At 48.5% G+C, this 16,377-nt stretch overlaps 1 protein-coding gene and 1 long non-coding RNA gene across 4 annotated transcripts in view; one reads left to right on the top strand and one right to left on the bottom strand.

The window, feature by feature from the left end:
• LOC115861809 (uncharacterized) overlaps window positions 1-16,377 on the bottom strand; it is a 59,115-nt gene that overhangs the window by 13,586 nt on the left and 29,152 nt on the right. For all 3 annotated transcript variants that reach the window (XR_009563066.1, XR_009563068.1, XR_009563067.1), the window contains exon 3: window positions 3,519-3,755. This is a non-coding gene — a long non-coding RNA (uncharacterized lncRNA). The remainder of the gene's footprint in view (window positions 1-3,518; window positions 3,756-16,377) is intronic.
• RD3 (RD3 regulator of GUCY2D) lies at window positions 3,192-6,406 on the top strand. The gene is made up of 2 exons (XM_030872954.2): window positions 3,192-3,955; window positions 6,082-6,406. Exons 1-2 carry the CDS (start codon window positions 3,660-3,662, stop codon window positions 6,371-6,373), a joined length of 588 nt encoding a protein of 195 aa, XP_030728814.1. The 5' UTR covers window positions 3,192-3,659; the 3' UTR covers window positions 6,374-6,406.

The raw sequence follows: 16,377 nt of genomic DNA, 5'->3' as shown, positions 1-16,377 counted from the left end.
TTGGATTGGGAGGATCAGCCCTGGGTTTCCAGCTAGGAGGCAGCTGTAATATATCTGGCAGATGGTCAAGGCTTGAAATAATGAAGGGAGAAAGAGTGAACAGATTTGGGAGAATCAATAGGAATTGCATAGAGGACTTGACAGATGAGGCAAAGGGACATGACAGGGATGGTGCATCAGGTTGGGCAACGAAGCTATACCCCCCACCAAGCTGGCAACCTGGGAGAAGCAGCAGTCAGTGGGGAGGGAGATGGGGAGCTTGAGTTGAAATGCAAGTGGAAGCTACAAGGGGAGGTGTCCAGGAGGCATGTGGAGACCCTGACCTGGAGCTTGGAGGACAACTGGGTTATGGATTTTGATTTGGGAACTCTCAACATTCAGGTAGTAATCGGAAACATGTGAAAGGATGAGGGTCATTAAAATGAGGAGACCACCTCTGACAGAGCCCCAGCGAACAGCCACAACTCAAGGAAGGCTAGGGTAGGGCACCCACACGAGTTCCAAGATGGTGTCTCCAGGAAGTGAGACAGGTGGCCGGTAGACCAAGGAGTGTGACCCCATAGCTAAGTCACAGGGCTGCCCAAGGCCCCCATCAGGTATTCACAAGATCTTGGTGGAATCTCCAGGTGTCGGGGAGAATGTGGAGCCATGAGGGCCAGAGGAGAGATTGTCTTTCCCTTGACCCCTGACAAATGCTCTCTTATTTGGGGTAGGTCAGAGCCATGGGGCTTGCTCTTTGATCATGCATTCATTCACTCATTCATTTGGCATTTATTAAGAACCTACTGCCCTATGTATCCAGCACCAGGGATGGAAGGGTGAATGGAGCACAGTCCCTGCCTACATAGGACACACAGTGTCAGGGGAGGTAGATAGTCACACTCCATAAAGTGTTCCTGGGGCTATGAAAAATGTCTATGCCGAGCTCAGTCAGGGCGCAAGGTAGAGAGTAGTCACGTCTACCTGTGAGGTGGGAGTATCAGCAAAGGCTTCAGAGGGGAGTTGACCCTAAAACTGAATGTCTATGCTAAGGAGGGGCACTGACCAAGGCATGGAGCTATGAAATGGCCCAGCATAGTCAGGAGCCCCTGCTGAGACCATGAGCCATATTTTGAGATGCCGTCGGTGGAGCTGAATGAACACCTGAAATGACACCATTCACTCTTTTGGTGTCAAGCATCCACCTGACCTGTGTTCTTTTAAAAACACAAACGGTCCGGGAAAAACAACATATTCAGTTACAACATCTCTCTGCCTGATTGATCGGATCCCTTGGCCTTAGGCAGAGGTTCCTGGGGTTCACGGCTCTCAGGACGAGACAGAGCCCACCTCCATCTCCCAGCCCCTTCCCCACACTATTGCCCAAATACATTATTCTGGACACATGAAGCAGTGAAGGCTGAGAAGAAAAGGTCCTAATTGCCCCTGACCCCAATAGCAGGGTCTGATGGTCTGTCCTTCCCTCCCAACCTCGCAGAAAGGAGTCGGGGTATAATCTGAGGCCTCCATTGGTGATATGCTCAGACTAAGTGGAGGATGAACCTTATTAGATTTTCTAAGTACCATGGTTGCTAAGGAAACTGGTTGTTTTCAAGTCTCCATGTGTAAGTCGGAAGCTTGATTTGTGCCACTCCAGAAAGCTACTGCTACCTCATAATAATTTTCCCATTTGTGTCTGATTCTCCAGCATTAACAGTTCATTTCTCTGGGCTAAGCATCATGGGTGCAGGGTGGTGGGAGAGCTGCCTAAAAATGCATATGTCCCCAGGAGGTGACACATGCCTCATGGCCATGTTGTTGAGACTGAGTTCATTGAATCTCTATTCTCTGCAACTGGAGGGTCTAGGCAGGAAGAGGACCATTGGCTCATGGAAGGGGGAGCTGCTTGAAGGGGGGAAGGGTATAGGAGGGGGAGGGCGATCACCTCAAAGACCCACTTCAGGTTTTAGCCCAGGAATGGAGCTTGCCTTCACTGTTGTCAGAGGCACAAACCCACTTCCGGCAGGCAGTAGGGCATGCCTGAGATGGCAGTCCATTCACTCGCTCACCTGTCCATCCATCCATCCATTCATTCACTCATTCATTCATCTAGTCAATCAGTCATTCACCAAACCTGTACTGAGCAAGACCCTGTGGGAATACTATGATGAGTTAGGGTCCCTGCAGTCACACCTGATGCTTCTTGCACACGTCTCACCTTGCACCATGGCTGGATCCTCCACCTGGGACACCTCCATCAGTGCGTGCGTCTGAAGCCTGCACTTACCCATCAGGCTTCTCTCATCCGCAAAGGCTTCTAGGACCCCTTTCATCATCCAGAGTCACTCCTTCCCCTCCCCCACCCCAGCAATACTGACTCTATGCCTCGCCAGTCACATTTATTTCTTTCCACTACTGTTATGGTTTCTACACATCAAGTCTCGTGTCTGCTGTAGAGCAGGGTCCAGACATGATTTCACGTTTGTGTTCCTCCACAGATATGTACACTGTGCTTAATTCATGCTTCTGATTGATGTATGATGAATAAATGAATGAACGAATGGTGGCTAAGTTGTATCATTTACAGGATAATATCCTAAGCTTCCTTCAGCAACAGGTTGGGGACATTTAGAAACTTAGGGTGTTTTCTTGTTACGTTGATACAGGATGTAGGCATATGTTCTGAGTGTGTGTGTGTGTGCGTGCGTGTATGTATTTCCCCTTAAATCATAGAGATAAGATTATGCTCAGCCATACACTATTGTTAAAAGGTAAACTGAGGCATATTAAAATTTTTTTAAGAGTTTATTTGAGCAAAAAATCGATTTGAATTGGGCAGCATCCAATCTAGCATATATCAAGGAGCTCTGAGGAGCTATACAAAATGAGAGTTGTATAGGCAGAAGGGAGTGAGAACAAGGACATTACACTAGGCAAAAAAAGCAGGTTGGGGCTTCCCTGGTGGCGCAGTGGTTGAGAGTCCGCCTGCCGATACAGGGGACACGGATTCGTGCCCCGGTCCACGAAGATCCCACATGCCGCAGAGCGGCTGGGCCCGTGAGCCATGGCCACTGAGCCTGCGCGTCCGGAGCCTGTGCTCCGCAGCGGGCGAGGCCACAACAGTGAGAAACCCGCGTACCGCAAAAAAAAAAAAAAAAAATTGCGGGTCGGTTTTTGCTTTCCTTTAGGGGATGGCAGAGGTCTATCAGGCAGATTACTTGACTGGTTTAAGATTCCATTTCTGGAAGAGCTGCAACTGTAATTAAGTCTTGGTTTGGTGATGTGGGGCTTAGCATAAGTGACTCCATTTTGGACCTGTTGTCTTGTTTTTAACAGTTTGTTTCCGTCTTTGTTTGGAGTTAGCAAGGATTCAGGAGTCTCAATCATCTGGATGCTTTATGGATTTTTATAACCATGAAATTATCTTACTTTTATGTGGTGTTGGAACTTCCCAAGTTTATTCACAACTGCTTCTCACAGCAAGATTACCTTGTCTTACAGAATTAGAAATGACTGCTCAGAGAGGTTAAATGACTTACTTGAGGCCACCCAGCTGTGAGGGGGCAGCAGTCTTCTCACTCGGGTCTCAGCTTCCTCCCCCTTGTTCTCGCCACCCTAAGTGACAGAGGGGCCCAAGGAAGACACATTCCTGCCCTGTCTCGGCAGGGCCTGGGGGGGCCATGTCCCTCATCCCATGGCTCCGGTGGAACGAGTCTCCGCCACGGCTGTCGTCTCGGAGTCCGGCTCAGATGGTGCTGGAGACACTCATGGTGGAGCTGGAGGGGCAGATGCGAGAGGCTGAGAGGCAGCAGTGGGAGCGCAGCAATGCTGTCAGGAAGATCTGCACCGGAGTGGACTACAGCTGGCTGGCCAGCGCGCCCCGGCCCACCTACGACCTCAGCCCCGGGGAGAGGCTGCAACTAGAGGACGTCTGCGCCAAGATCCACCCATCCTACTGTGGGCCCGTCATCCTCAGGTAACTCCTGGCACTGGGACAGGGACCAGCGGTTGGGCTGCAGGCTCCAGGGAGGGTGGCAGCAGTGACAGGGGCCTGAGGCTACCAGGACTGGAGCCTGGGGCCTGGATGGGACAGGTATCTGTTAAAAGGAGCAAGAAAGGGGGAAGAATCTGAAAGAGGCCATGGAAGGCCAGGCCAGGACTCGGGGCTCAGAGGGAGGTGGGAGGCAGCTCCCGGAGGCACGTGAGGTTTTTGGTTTTTTTTGCAGAAAAGAACTCAGGTTTATTTGCAGTAGAAACCGTGGTCTAAAAAACAAACCTACTGGTAAATGTACAGTCTGTGTTCTGTTTGGGGTCACCACTAGCTGCAGAACCCCCAGATCCCTGACCTACGTGCATCGGGCCCCCAAGCGTTCACAGCTAATCTCAGGCCCCAGGTCCGAAGCCTTGCTAGAGGGTGTCCCATCTCCTGCCAAAACACCCACATCCCAGCCTGCGCCCAGCCCGCCTCCCCTCTCGCTTCCAGCAGTGCAAAAAATAACCAAACCAATATGTTTCCCAAACAAAAACAACACGTGAGTTTTGATAGGAGAGAACCCCAGGCCTTCTAGCTTTCTGTTCTCCCTCCCTGGACTGTTATCATCCTGGTTGTAATGTGGCTGGCTCCCCCTCTTTCAACAGTTCATCTTCCATGTTACCTTCTGAGAGAGGTTTCCCCATATAAGCTCTCCAAAATTGGTTTCTCAATTATCTTATTTCACACTAGCTCGTCTAAGGGATGTGTGTGTGTGTGTGCCTGTGTGCGCACGCTTGTGTGTGAAGGTTTCAGAGCCCTAGGGCACTGGACATTTAGAGCTTGAGTACAATCATGTTGCTGCATATCAGTGTAACCTTAGTAAAGCTGTGACCTACACGGTCCAGTCTCAGTTGGATGCGTGTTGAAATCAAGGAAGCAGAGTCCAAGAGCCAAAAGTAATTTCAAAACTAAAGTTCTTTACCTGCATTTCTCGAACACTAGTAAAGGAATACAGATCCACAGTAAAACATCTTAAAGTCCCCCTTAGTATCCCCAAATCTTCCCTCACTCATCTCTTTAACCAACAGATGCATCTATTGTACACCTTCTTCTTCAAAATTTCCCTAAAATCTCCTCCTTCTTCAGTCCTATTCATACTCCTTTGGGTTTTGTAGTCTTATACCACCCCCCGCTTCTTCCTTCAGGCTGGGAATCTTACCCTCCCCCATTTTTCTTATTCTGCACCATGGAAGCCCCCCAAATGTATACAGTTCCAGAAGCACCCTGGGGACAGAGGTGGGGATGGTCATGGGAGTGGTGCTGCGAGAATCTAGGCTGGCAAAGCAACCAAACCTCATACATGAGGGGGAGGCTGGGGAAGCTCATATGATGATTGTCCCATCACATTTCCTGTCTCACTGCTGAAAGGTCTGAGAAGTCCTGACTCTTAATATGGTGGAGGAAATTAGGTATCACACGGACTTGCTAGCTATCCTTCATTCTGGAGCTCCAAGCCAGAGACATTTTTGGCAAAGGAAACAGCTTGGCATCCAGGAGAACCTGGGGCCACACTCCTGGCTGCAACACAGACAAGGGAAGTAGCAGGGAGCCCGGTGTGCTTGGCCAAACAGCTCACCCTCACCCAGGAGGTGGCGGGAAGCTATAGAAGGAATATCACATAATCGGACATACATTTCAGAGAGATCATGCTGGCCAGTGAGGGCAGAAGGGTGGGAGAGTGTTAGCCAGAAAAGTCCCAGAGAGCAGTGGGCGTCAGTCGCTACTACTGCATCGATAACCCGAGGTGAGTGCCAGGATCTTTACAGATGTTAGCGCATTAAACCTCACAGAAAGGTGGCTATGATGACCCCAGTTTACAAATGAGGAAGCTGAGTCTCAAGGAGTCTCATGGAGGCCAGAAGTGGAAGAGCTGGAACTCAGGATGGGCTGGAGCACGACGGAGGTGGGGTGGGTTCTGATCCACTTCACAGGAAGTGGGGAAGCGGAGGGAACAGGAATTGTCCACGGGGGTGTCCAGGGACGCCCGTGGGGTGAGACACCGGCCACGTACCACGCCCGGGCGATAGCCCCGCCGCTTCCCCTCTTCTTCTCCCCGCCTCCGCACCCAGGTTTCGGCAGCTGATGGCAGAGCAGGAGCCTGAGGTGCAGGAGGTGTCCCGGCTCTTCCGCTCGGTGCTGCAGGAAGTCCTGGAGAGGATGAAGCAGGAGGAGGAGGCGCACAAGCTGACCCGTCAGTGGAGCCTGCGGCCCCGCAGCAGCCTGGCCACCTTCAGGAGCCGCGCGCGCATCACCCCCTTCGCCAGCGACATCCGCACCATCTCCCAGGACGTGGAGCGAGACGCGCCGCCGCTGCACCGGACCTGGAGCATGCCCGAGTTCCGGGCACAAAAAGAGGACTGACCCCGCCTCTCCTGCCCGGGAGCAGAGCCACCTCTGGGGGGGGGGGCGGGCGGGGCATGATAAGCCGGGGTCATCCCGGGTCCTGCAACCTCCCCATCGCCCTGCCCCTGACGCGGGGCCAAAGAGACCGCCCCGTCCCCGGACACTCCCTCAAAATGGAGCAACCCCTCCCCGCCCGCCCTCTCCCACGGACCACGAGGCCTAGAGTCAGGGCTTGGAGCTGCAGCAACAATCTCCTGCTCCCCTGCACCAGTCGGCTGGAGCGGACCCTTCCCCGCCCCGCAGAGATTCAGGGTCTGGGCAGACAGACCACCACCTGCTCCCCATCTTCAGCTTCTGTCTGGAATGGGAAGAGTTGCCCTGCCTTTTGCCAAGTCATGAGCTCTTACCCCAACTTAGGGATGTCCCATTCACCCCCTCTCCCTGGGTAACGATGAGGGGACCTGTTGGCTGGTGTCCATTCTCTGCTGGTGACTGGTCTGTCTCACCGCCGCAGGTGGGTCACAGCCTGGTGGATGGGCAGAGCTGAAAGGGATCACAGGTCCACTCTCCTCAACTCGTGAATGAGGAAACTGAGGCTCAGAGAGGGTCAGGCTTCTGCCACCATTAACTGCAGCCAGATCCCACGGGTGGTGAGACTGTTCCCATACATGTAAGTCTCTGCTCCTGAGTCCTTGAGTCCTGGGCTGTGATGGGACAGGTCCAGTGGCTAATCTCCACCTGCCTGTGGTCTGACCCGTCTCTCTCCTTGGCACTGGTGTGGAGGTCTGCAGTAGCTGGGGACAGAGGGGGTTGCCATTACCCCACTCCACAGTGTCATCACATGGGAGGTGGCCAGTCCCCAGCAGCTGCTTCCAGAAGCTAAGCTTCAAGGCCTTCTGACTCACTCCTCCAGAGAGCCAGGTCTTTGACTCCAGGGTCCCTTCTCTATCTGGTTGTGCCTGCTCTTTGACTTTCTTCAGAGAAAGTGATGCCCAAAGCTCTAATGACCTCAAGGCACAGAAGTGAAATGTCTGGAACCTCCTTACAGGCTTCACTGTCCTTCCATTTCTAACTGGTTAGATCTTTTTTCGCAGCGAGTGGGGGCTACACTTCGTTGCGGTGAGCAGGCTTCTCACTGCGGTGGCTTCTCTTTGTGGTGGCTTCTCCTGTTGCAGATCATGGGTTCTAGGCGCGTGGGTTTCAGTAGTTGTGGCACATGGGCTCAGTAGTTGTGGCTCGTGGGCTCTAGAGTGCAGACTCAGTAGTTGTGGCACACGGGCTTAGTTGCTCGATGGCATGTGGGATCTTCCTGGACCAGGGCTCGAACCCGTGTCCCCTGCATTGGCAGATGGATTCTTAACCACTGAGCCACCAGGGAACCCCTAACAAGTTAGATCTTGATGATGGGCATGTGGATTATCCAATGTGTGGATCAACAATGGCAAATCTAGAAGACCAGGCGGCATCCCCACACACTCTGGGCTGAAGCTGGGTGTGGGGGGATGGGTGCAGGCATGTCTGCCCCCAACTCTCAGTGCATGCTCAGAAAATGCAAGTGAGTCTTAATGTTAGTCTAAATAAAATGCCAGGAGGAGACAAATCAACAGGGGGAAAATCTATATATTCCCTGACAAAGCTTAGTAGGAAAAAAATTTTTTTTAATGATCTTGTTTTGGATATTTTCACTCATATCTGGACAGAGAATCATAGGATGGTGGACAACCTCTCATCCAACGCCATCATGATGAAGGAGTTGATTGGCTCATTAACATGATTGGTGAAAGTCGAGAATCACTTAAATAAACATACACACCTTAAACATCTCATATATTCTAAGACACAAATAAGTTCATTCAACTGCCAAACTTTTAATGTAGGTGCAAGCTGTGTTCACTTTTTTGGTGACATGTGTGGGTTGTCTGACAGGAGCTCTGCACTTAAGTTTTATTGGCTGGTGTGTACTTTAACTGTAACAACAAGAACAACTGGTATAAACAAATTTTGGCCTCCCATGAAAGCCTTTCCTGCCCACCTCAGTCAACTCAGACAGACCCCCACCAGCTTCAGACTCCAGTCATCCTACTGCAGGGAATCCCAGCTGGTGGCACTCAAACCCATGAGGTTACTCCTCTGGATTCAGGTCATTAAAGGGAGTAATGAGGCCTCAATTTCTAGTCTTACAAGCCCAATAACAACAAATGAAAGAACAAAACAGTTTGAGAGCCTCCTTGTCAGTGTGAGAGTGGCTGGTGGCAGTTGGAGGGGATGTGTTGAGCGCGCCAAACTGGGTAGTCTGTTTGCTCTCAGCTCAACACCACTGGCCACTAGAGGGAGCCAGTGGGTGTGGGACCACTCCATGATTACATTTTCTTTTGCTTTGTGGTTTCTTTTTTATTCACTTGTTTCACCTTATGAACATTTTCAGACACAGAAAAGTAGAGGGGAAAGTGTAGGGAGTTTCCATATGCCCATCACCAAGGTTTAAACGTTATTAACATGTTGCCGTATTTGCTTTTCTATTTTTTGGTGAAGTATTTTAAAATAAATCCTAGACATCATAATACTTTACCCCTGAATACCTCAGGATACACTGCAAAAGAATAAGAAAAATTTCCTGTGTAACTACAATACAATACTATCACTCCCCCCAAAATTAACAGTAATTCCTTAGTATCATCTAATACCCAAACCATATTCAAATTTCCCTATTCCCAACCAATGATCTTTGCAGTTTATTTCTTTGAATGAGGAGCTAATCAAGCCCCACATATTGACAAGAAAGTTGTAGTTTGTTTTATTCTTGGTCATATAGTGTTTAATTCCACAATGAAATGTTGTTTTAAAAGAGGGCTTATGAAACATGAGTGTTAGTATGCAATAAGTTAATGGCTGCACATAAATGATAACAATTCTGCAAATTAGCCTAAGGATGCTCTTTACTCAGACCCTTGGTTTTTTCATTTGATTAAACTTCTTCCAGAGCAAGCAAAATTCTCTAATACCCTGAAAAGTAACATCAAAAATCAATATAGGGCTTCCCTGGTGGCGCAGTGGTTGAGAGTCTGCCTGCCGATGCAGGGGACACGGGTTCGTGCCCCGGTCCGGGAAGATCCCACGTGCCGCGGAGCGGCTAGGCCCGTGAGCCATGGCCGCTGAACCTGCGTGTCCGGAGCCTGTGCTCTGCAATGGGAGAGGCCACAACAGTGAGAGTCCCGTGTACCGCAAAAAAAAAAAAATCAATATAGACAGTATATCTAATTTGACTTTTCATTTGGTGAAAATACTCTTCACATCTATGTGTCTTATTTTTTTTTAATTTATTTATTTATTTTTGGCTGTGTTGGGTCTTCGTTGCTGTGTGCAGGCTTTCTCTAGTTGCGGCGAGTCGAGGCTACTCTTCGTTGCGGTGCGTGGTCTTCTCATCACGGTGGCTTCTCTTGTTGCAGAGCACGGGCTCTAGGCATGTGGGCTTCAGTAGTTGTAGCACACGGGCTCAGTAGTTGTGGCTCGCGGGTTCTAGAGCGCAGGCTCAGTAGTTGTGGCGCATGGGCTTAGTTGCTCCGTGACATGTGGGATCTTCCTGGCCCAGGGCTCGAACCCATGTCCCCTGCATTGGCAGGCAGATTCTTAACCACTGCACCACCAGGGAAGCCCTATGTGTCTTATTTTTTGAGACACGCATGCAAACAGCAACTGAAAACCTTCTCCTCTTTTCTTGCCATTTAGAAACAAAACACTAAAATTTATCAAAATAACTCGAGGGAAATCTCAAGAATTCTATATAGTAGGTAGTGAAAAAACTTTATCTGTTTTTGATGCCATCATTCAACACGTAGTGAAATTTCAGTCTGTCTTAATATTCATGTGGTCCCCCAACGAAACACAATAGGTTATTTGAAAATTTATTCAACAACAAATCATTTTTAGACAGTTATTTTAAATCAGTTTAACATGTTGCTTCATTTGTTAAATAGAGAGATTGGCAACTGTTTCCTTATGAATATTACTACCTATTGTATTAAATTAGCATTATTGTATTTCGTAAGATGCTAATCTAAAAATAAAAACACTGACTACAAATCATGACTTTATCATAATCAAGGCAAAAACAGCAAAATGATTTTTTAAAGTTTCTAAAGATGTCCAAGAGTGTTTGTATTACAGAGAAAGGCATTCAAAAGCTAAGAGAAGTTGGAGTGTTTTCTAGCACACTTGATTGTGTTGCGTTCCAGTTACAAATCCCTTGCTGGAACAAATGAAACATTTCCAAAGCCCTGCAGTCAAGCTTGGAAGTTCTCTAGCCCGGTCTCCCCTCCCAGCTAGCATTTGGTGTGTGGGGAGAATTCCATTCCAGGAACAAGTCATTCCTCTCCGTGTAGCCAAGTCCTGAAGCTAACTGCTTAGAACTACTTCTGGCCCTTGCTTGGGGCTGTGGGCCTCTTCGAGGCTCTCACTAAGTATCCAGGCTCTGGAACACAGGGCAGAGTGGATTGAGGTTAGCCTCTCCTTTAGTAGAAAAAAAATCAAGCCAGTAGGAAATTAAGCTGCTCCAAAGTGCAGCTTCAGGGATGGGAGAAATACATCTTTTATTCAAGTGAGCCAGTCCAACAATATTGCTATGGACAGAAATGGCTTTGTCAGCAAGAAAATTCCTTTAATAATTAACATTTGAATGGTCCTTTACAGTTTACCCACCTTATCTCATTTGTTTGTGACCCTGTGGTGAGGTGCATTATGTTTTATCTTAGGTTACAAGCAAGTGGCCCACGTGGACTGGAAACCAGGCTTCCTTCCACATGCCTCACTGCTTCTCAGCGTTATAGATCCTACGTGCACTCAGAACAGCCCCCAAAATCCTCATCACTGTACTTACCACACAGTGATGGAAGTGTATGTGGTTCATTCCTCCCCTTCCCTGCCAGGCCACTGCCTCCAGTAGTTTGTGAAATCCTTAAGTGCAGGAACCAGGTCTTTCATCTCTGGGTCTCTACCACCTTCTGGGCACAGAGTACGTACTTTAAAATGTGCCTTAATGCATGGGTGCATGTGAACACCAACTTGGAGCTCACACAGGACAGGGGCTGAGTGAAGCTGTGAGTGAGAATTGAGGGGTTTATGATGTATCGACATCATTCATTAGATTGTTTGTTCTGTGAGGCCAGGGTCCATGTCTGACTTGAGTTTGTATCTCCCAAGATATGCCAGGCACATAGTAAGTGGTCAATACACTTCTTAAGAATCCATTCATTCATTCATCAAATATTTACTGAGAGCCTCTGTGTGTAGTCACCATAAAGGAGATGGGGCAGGGGTGTGGTTACCTGTAGGTGTTCCAGACAGACAAGACAAAACAGCTTTTGACTCTTCTCTGAATTACTCTGGAAGGCTTCCTAGAGGAGGTGAGATTTCCCAAGGGCACTTTTGATCAAAATGACCTAGGTGTGTGTGGTCTTGAAATGAATCCAGAGTGCTATAAAGACGGCCCTCTGGATCCATGGGCTTCACATCCCCTGGTTCAACCAACCATGGATCTGGGAGAAAAAAATTCCAGGAATTTCCAAAAAGCGAAACTTGAATTTGCCACGCACTGGTAACTATTTATGCAGCATTTACCCTTCATTTACAACTATTTACATAGCAGTTACATAGCACTTACAATGTATTAGGTATTATAAGTAATCCAGAGATGATTTAAAGTGTGTTACATTTTATGCGAATACTATGCCATTTTGTATAAGAGACTTCAGCATCCACAGATTTGGGTATCCCTGGGGGTCCTGGAACCAACCCCTGGGGAAACTGAGGGACGACTGTAATCCCTTATTTTGCCAATGCCCTTCCTTGCTCAATGTGGGTCTTGAGAGAGACACTTCTAAACATTTGGACCTTCCTAGAAAGAGATTCTCTGTGGAGAGAGAGGATCAGGGAAGGACTCTAGAAATACTGTCCTTTCCCTGTGCTCAGGCCTAGATCAGCTCTAGTCAGGTTGACCAGATAAATGCTTACATTAATTCTTTCTGGGAGCCAGAAGATGACACAGAAATGACCAGGAACATTTCCCTAAGGGAAGCCACAGAGTGCCATGTAATCCAGTCACCTCCATTAGGGGTGGGAGAGAGGCGTACATGTGTGATTCAACCTCTTTGGTGAAACCTTGATTTTGTCTGGAGGTGAGGGCTGGGTCGTATGCAGAGATATTGGGGCAGGGCTGGAGCCTTTGGAGACGGCTCTGGAGCAGGCATTGGTTGTGGAACTGAGAGGAGGGGGTTAGGTGACAGCATGCGTGTGCCCCACTTTAGGCAAACTCGATTTAGGAGAATCTGTGCTTTTGAAAGGAATGGTTCTTGGCCTGACAAAACGATTCCCCATGGAGTTCCTTAAAGAGTAAGTACTGAAAATAGGATCTAATTTACAAAGAACTAAAGTATACACAAACTTGGGAAACATATCTCTTGCCAAAAGACATATACATCTCTAGGTAGATTCACAGAATCCTAGAACCCAGAGAAAGCTCCAGAGCTCAGCTGGGCCCTGCCTACTGACTGCCTCCAGGCAATCAGCATCTAGCGACATCCACTGTATACAGAGCTCCACCCTAGGGCTCATGAACACACTGCAGAGTTCTTATCATTTACAAAACTGGAGAGCTTACAGCCTCTTGGCAACAGAGTCTAGCGATCAGGAGTTTTAGTTGATGGTGAGAGAAACCCAGATCAAACTGGCAGAAGCACCAAAGGGCATCTGTAACCCCCAGGGCCAGCACTGTGGGTGTGTGACCTGTGCAGTCATACAGGTCCCTGCACGCAGAAAGGCCCCTTATTTGGTTTAATGCGTTGCTGTCACTGTCTTGAAATTCATAATTTTTTAATAGGGGCTCCTACTAGGTTAATTTTGCACTTATGTAGCTGCAAATTGTGTAGCTGGTCCTGATGGCATCCATAATTGAGAATTCCAGGGTTGTTAGTGACCAGAGGAGTTCATGCAGCAGAATGTATTCTCTCTCCTCCCCTCCCCTCCTCCTGCCTGACCCCTTTCTGCTTCCTTTCTTGCTCTCCCTCTCCTGGCTCTGCCTCCCTCTGTGTGGTGGTTTACTTTTCTTCTAGGAGGTCACACTTCCCCTCTGCATCCAGGAAAGATGGCTGCTGGTGCTCCAGGCTGACATGACCCCAGTTTAGCACCTCAACCTCCACATACCAATCCCAGAGAAAGGCCCTGTGGCAGAGCCTGGCTAACTGGTCACCAAGCCTGCTTCTTCCTTCTCTTGGGATCACAACTAGATGGCATTCAGCCTCCCCCGCCATGTGAGTGAGTCTGGCCAATGGAATGTGAGCAGATGTGGAAGGCTCCACTTCTCATTTGGTCCATAAAAACCTCCGCAAAGTGATTCTCTGTCCTCTTTTCCCATTTTCTAGCTGAACAGAGAGGGTTCTGAGGCTCCCAAAGAGAGGAGAGCCACAGGACGAAAGGAGCCTGGGTCCCTGAATGACCACATGGAAGGCCACATTGGACTTATGTGAATTACAAATACACATTTATTTGTTAAACCACTGAGATTTGGGGGTTTTCTTTGTGGACGCTAGGGTTACTGATCTGTGACCAACACACACTGTGATAGCACCTGCTTGGGATGCATGCCACCCCTGGACCAGTTACCATTGCTGGTGATTCATGAGCCCACCTGAGGGCCTGGAGCACAAGAATGCAGCTCCACTAGGATCACATGAAGTGAAAAGGGGGGCTGCTGTTGCTAAAAGAAAGTGGATGGGAAAACACATAAGATGTTCTTGCAAAAAAACAGCTTCCAGGGCTTCCCTGGTGATGCAGTGGTTGAGAGTCCGCCTGCCAATGCAGGGGACACGGGTTCGTGCCCCGGTCCGGGAAGATCCCACATGCCGCGGGGCGGCTGGCCTGTGAGCCATGGCCGCTGAGCCTGCGCGTCCAGAGCCTGTGCTCCGCAACGGGAGAAGCCACAACAGTGAGAGGCCCGCGTACTGCAAAAAAAAAAAAAAAAAAAAGCTTCCAAAGTTTACTCTAGCTGTGAATGACAGCAACCTAATATCTCAGAGACCTTTCTTTGCAAATTTGAATAGCTTAATATAAAAACGGTTTTCCTTGTTACTGACTCTTGTAAAATCATTTTAGTTCTTTCAAAGAACTTAATATTACCTTCAATCCCATACTGAGGCAATTCAGAGTCCCCCCTCCCACTTTATTCTTGTTTCAAGGGCCACATATAAGGTTCCAGCTGAAGGGCTCATGGATGAGAAAGCTAGAAAGTTCCTTCGCTTATCTAACCTTCTGTTGACATAGTAATCTTCTGCCCTATGTACACAGGAAAAAATAAAGCAATAACCACTGCTCTTTGTCACTCATATGAAGACAGCTCCCTGTTATCTGCTTTCTGAGGAACTTTTCATTTTGGTTGGTTTTTTTCTCTGTCACTTCATCTTCTCTTAAAAGGTTTCCTATCTTTTACCCATGAACAGATTTTGTTCTGCCTCAGGGAGGACAAAGGAGTTTAATAGTGCAAATAAAACTGTTTGGACTTTTGGGCTGCCAGAAATTCTGGATAATGGTTCTCCCAAAATGGTTCTCCCACTTATGTCTTTGCAAATCACTCAGCTCTCTGAGGCTCCTGTTTCTCCTGTAAGCATGGTTACCCTGCCTACCTCCCAGGATTGTGGAGAGGTTAAAATAAGATCAAATGCTTTGCAAACTATAAAAGAACTTTCAAATGTAAGATCTGACAGGTGTTCATGACAGTCTTCCCTTCAATTAGCACAAATACCAGAAAGTCGATGGGAGACACCGAAGAGCAGTTGTCACCTTCCTGCCTCTGGAATAACCAGATCCGGTCCTTTAATCATTGTTCTTGAGCCCAATTTCCCTAATCTTTTAGATCTGTGGTTCTCAAGCTTGGCTGCACATCAGATCACCCAGGAAGCTTTTAAATACTCTGGCACCCAGCTGCACTCGAGAGCAAGTAAATCAGAAACTCGGGATGGGACCCAGGCATCAGTTTTTCTAAAGCTCTCCGGGTGAGTCCATTGTGCAGCTGAGGCTGAGAACCACTGTTTTAGGTTACTCTTTCTGGGGGACTCAGGAAATTCTCTGTTGTCACATCTTGAATCTATCTGAATTTACCACATGCCTGAATGGTTTCATCTCAATAGAAGATGGATGCACTTTGGAGAAATTACCATGACCTATGTTATCTTATGTTAGAGACAGATGGTTGCAAGGTTGCTTATCCATAGATGTTTATCATCTTTGCTTAGCAGCATCAGGAGATGCTTGGAGATGAGATGAGATGTATCTTGTAAAGAGTGCTGCAAATACCATTTTATAGCAGCTGGAAAGATGGAGATGATGATGGAATCAGCACTGTTTCTTATAAACCTGAAAGAATACAATTGTGTAGGATGACAATTATCTGGTGTCTGTTGTAGAAACTATTCATTTGGCTGTATGAGAGAGAGAGAGAGAGAGAGAGAGAGAGTTGGAATCTAGTAGGCGGGAGGGAGTGGCTGGGGAGGGGAGCTACTGACCCTTTCTTCTCTTCTTGTGACTAGTGTCATGACCATGAGGCAGCTGGCAAAGGTGAATGGGAGGGTGGAGCTGCTGTCACTGGTGTCACACTCTGATCCACTGGGCAGTCTTCAGACACAAGCCAGTCCTGGGAACCGAGCTCCTCATCTGCAGAAGGTCCCATGAATGCCCCCTGGTGGTCATGGGAGGCTCAGCTAGAGGGCCCATCCAGCTGGCTGCCGGGTCCCCACGGGTGAGCAGTGCACTGGTCCTCCCAGCCCCAAGCAGCTAGGGCACCCCCATTGGCAAGTTTGGGCAGCTGCTGCAGCATCCCATCCTCTCCCAGCTGCACAAGTGGGGCATCTACCGTGTCATCTACAAGCTGCGTGACCTTGGCTGGTTATTCACCCTGGTTGAGTCTCAGTTTTCTCATTTGAGTAGTAATATTTCCATGACGTTGTTGTGGTGGGATGAGTTGAGATTAAGGCACACGA

This window comes from Globicephala melas, chromosome 1, assembly GCF_963455315.2.
Source record: "Globicephala melas chromosome 1, mGloMel1.2, whole genome shotgun sequence".
In the NCBI taxonomy this organism is placed as follows: domain Eukaryota; kingdom Metazoa; phylum Chordata; class Mammalia; order Artiodactyla; family Delphinidae; genus Globicephala; species Globicephala melas.
Note: the sequence above shows the minus strand (reverse complement) of the source record. Positions and strands in the feature narration are given on the sequence as shown.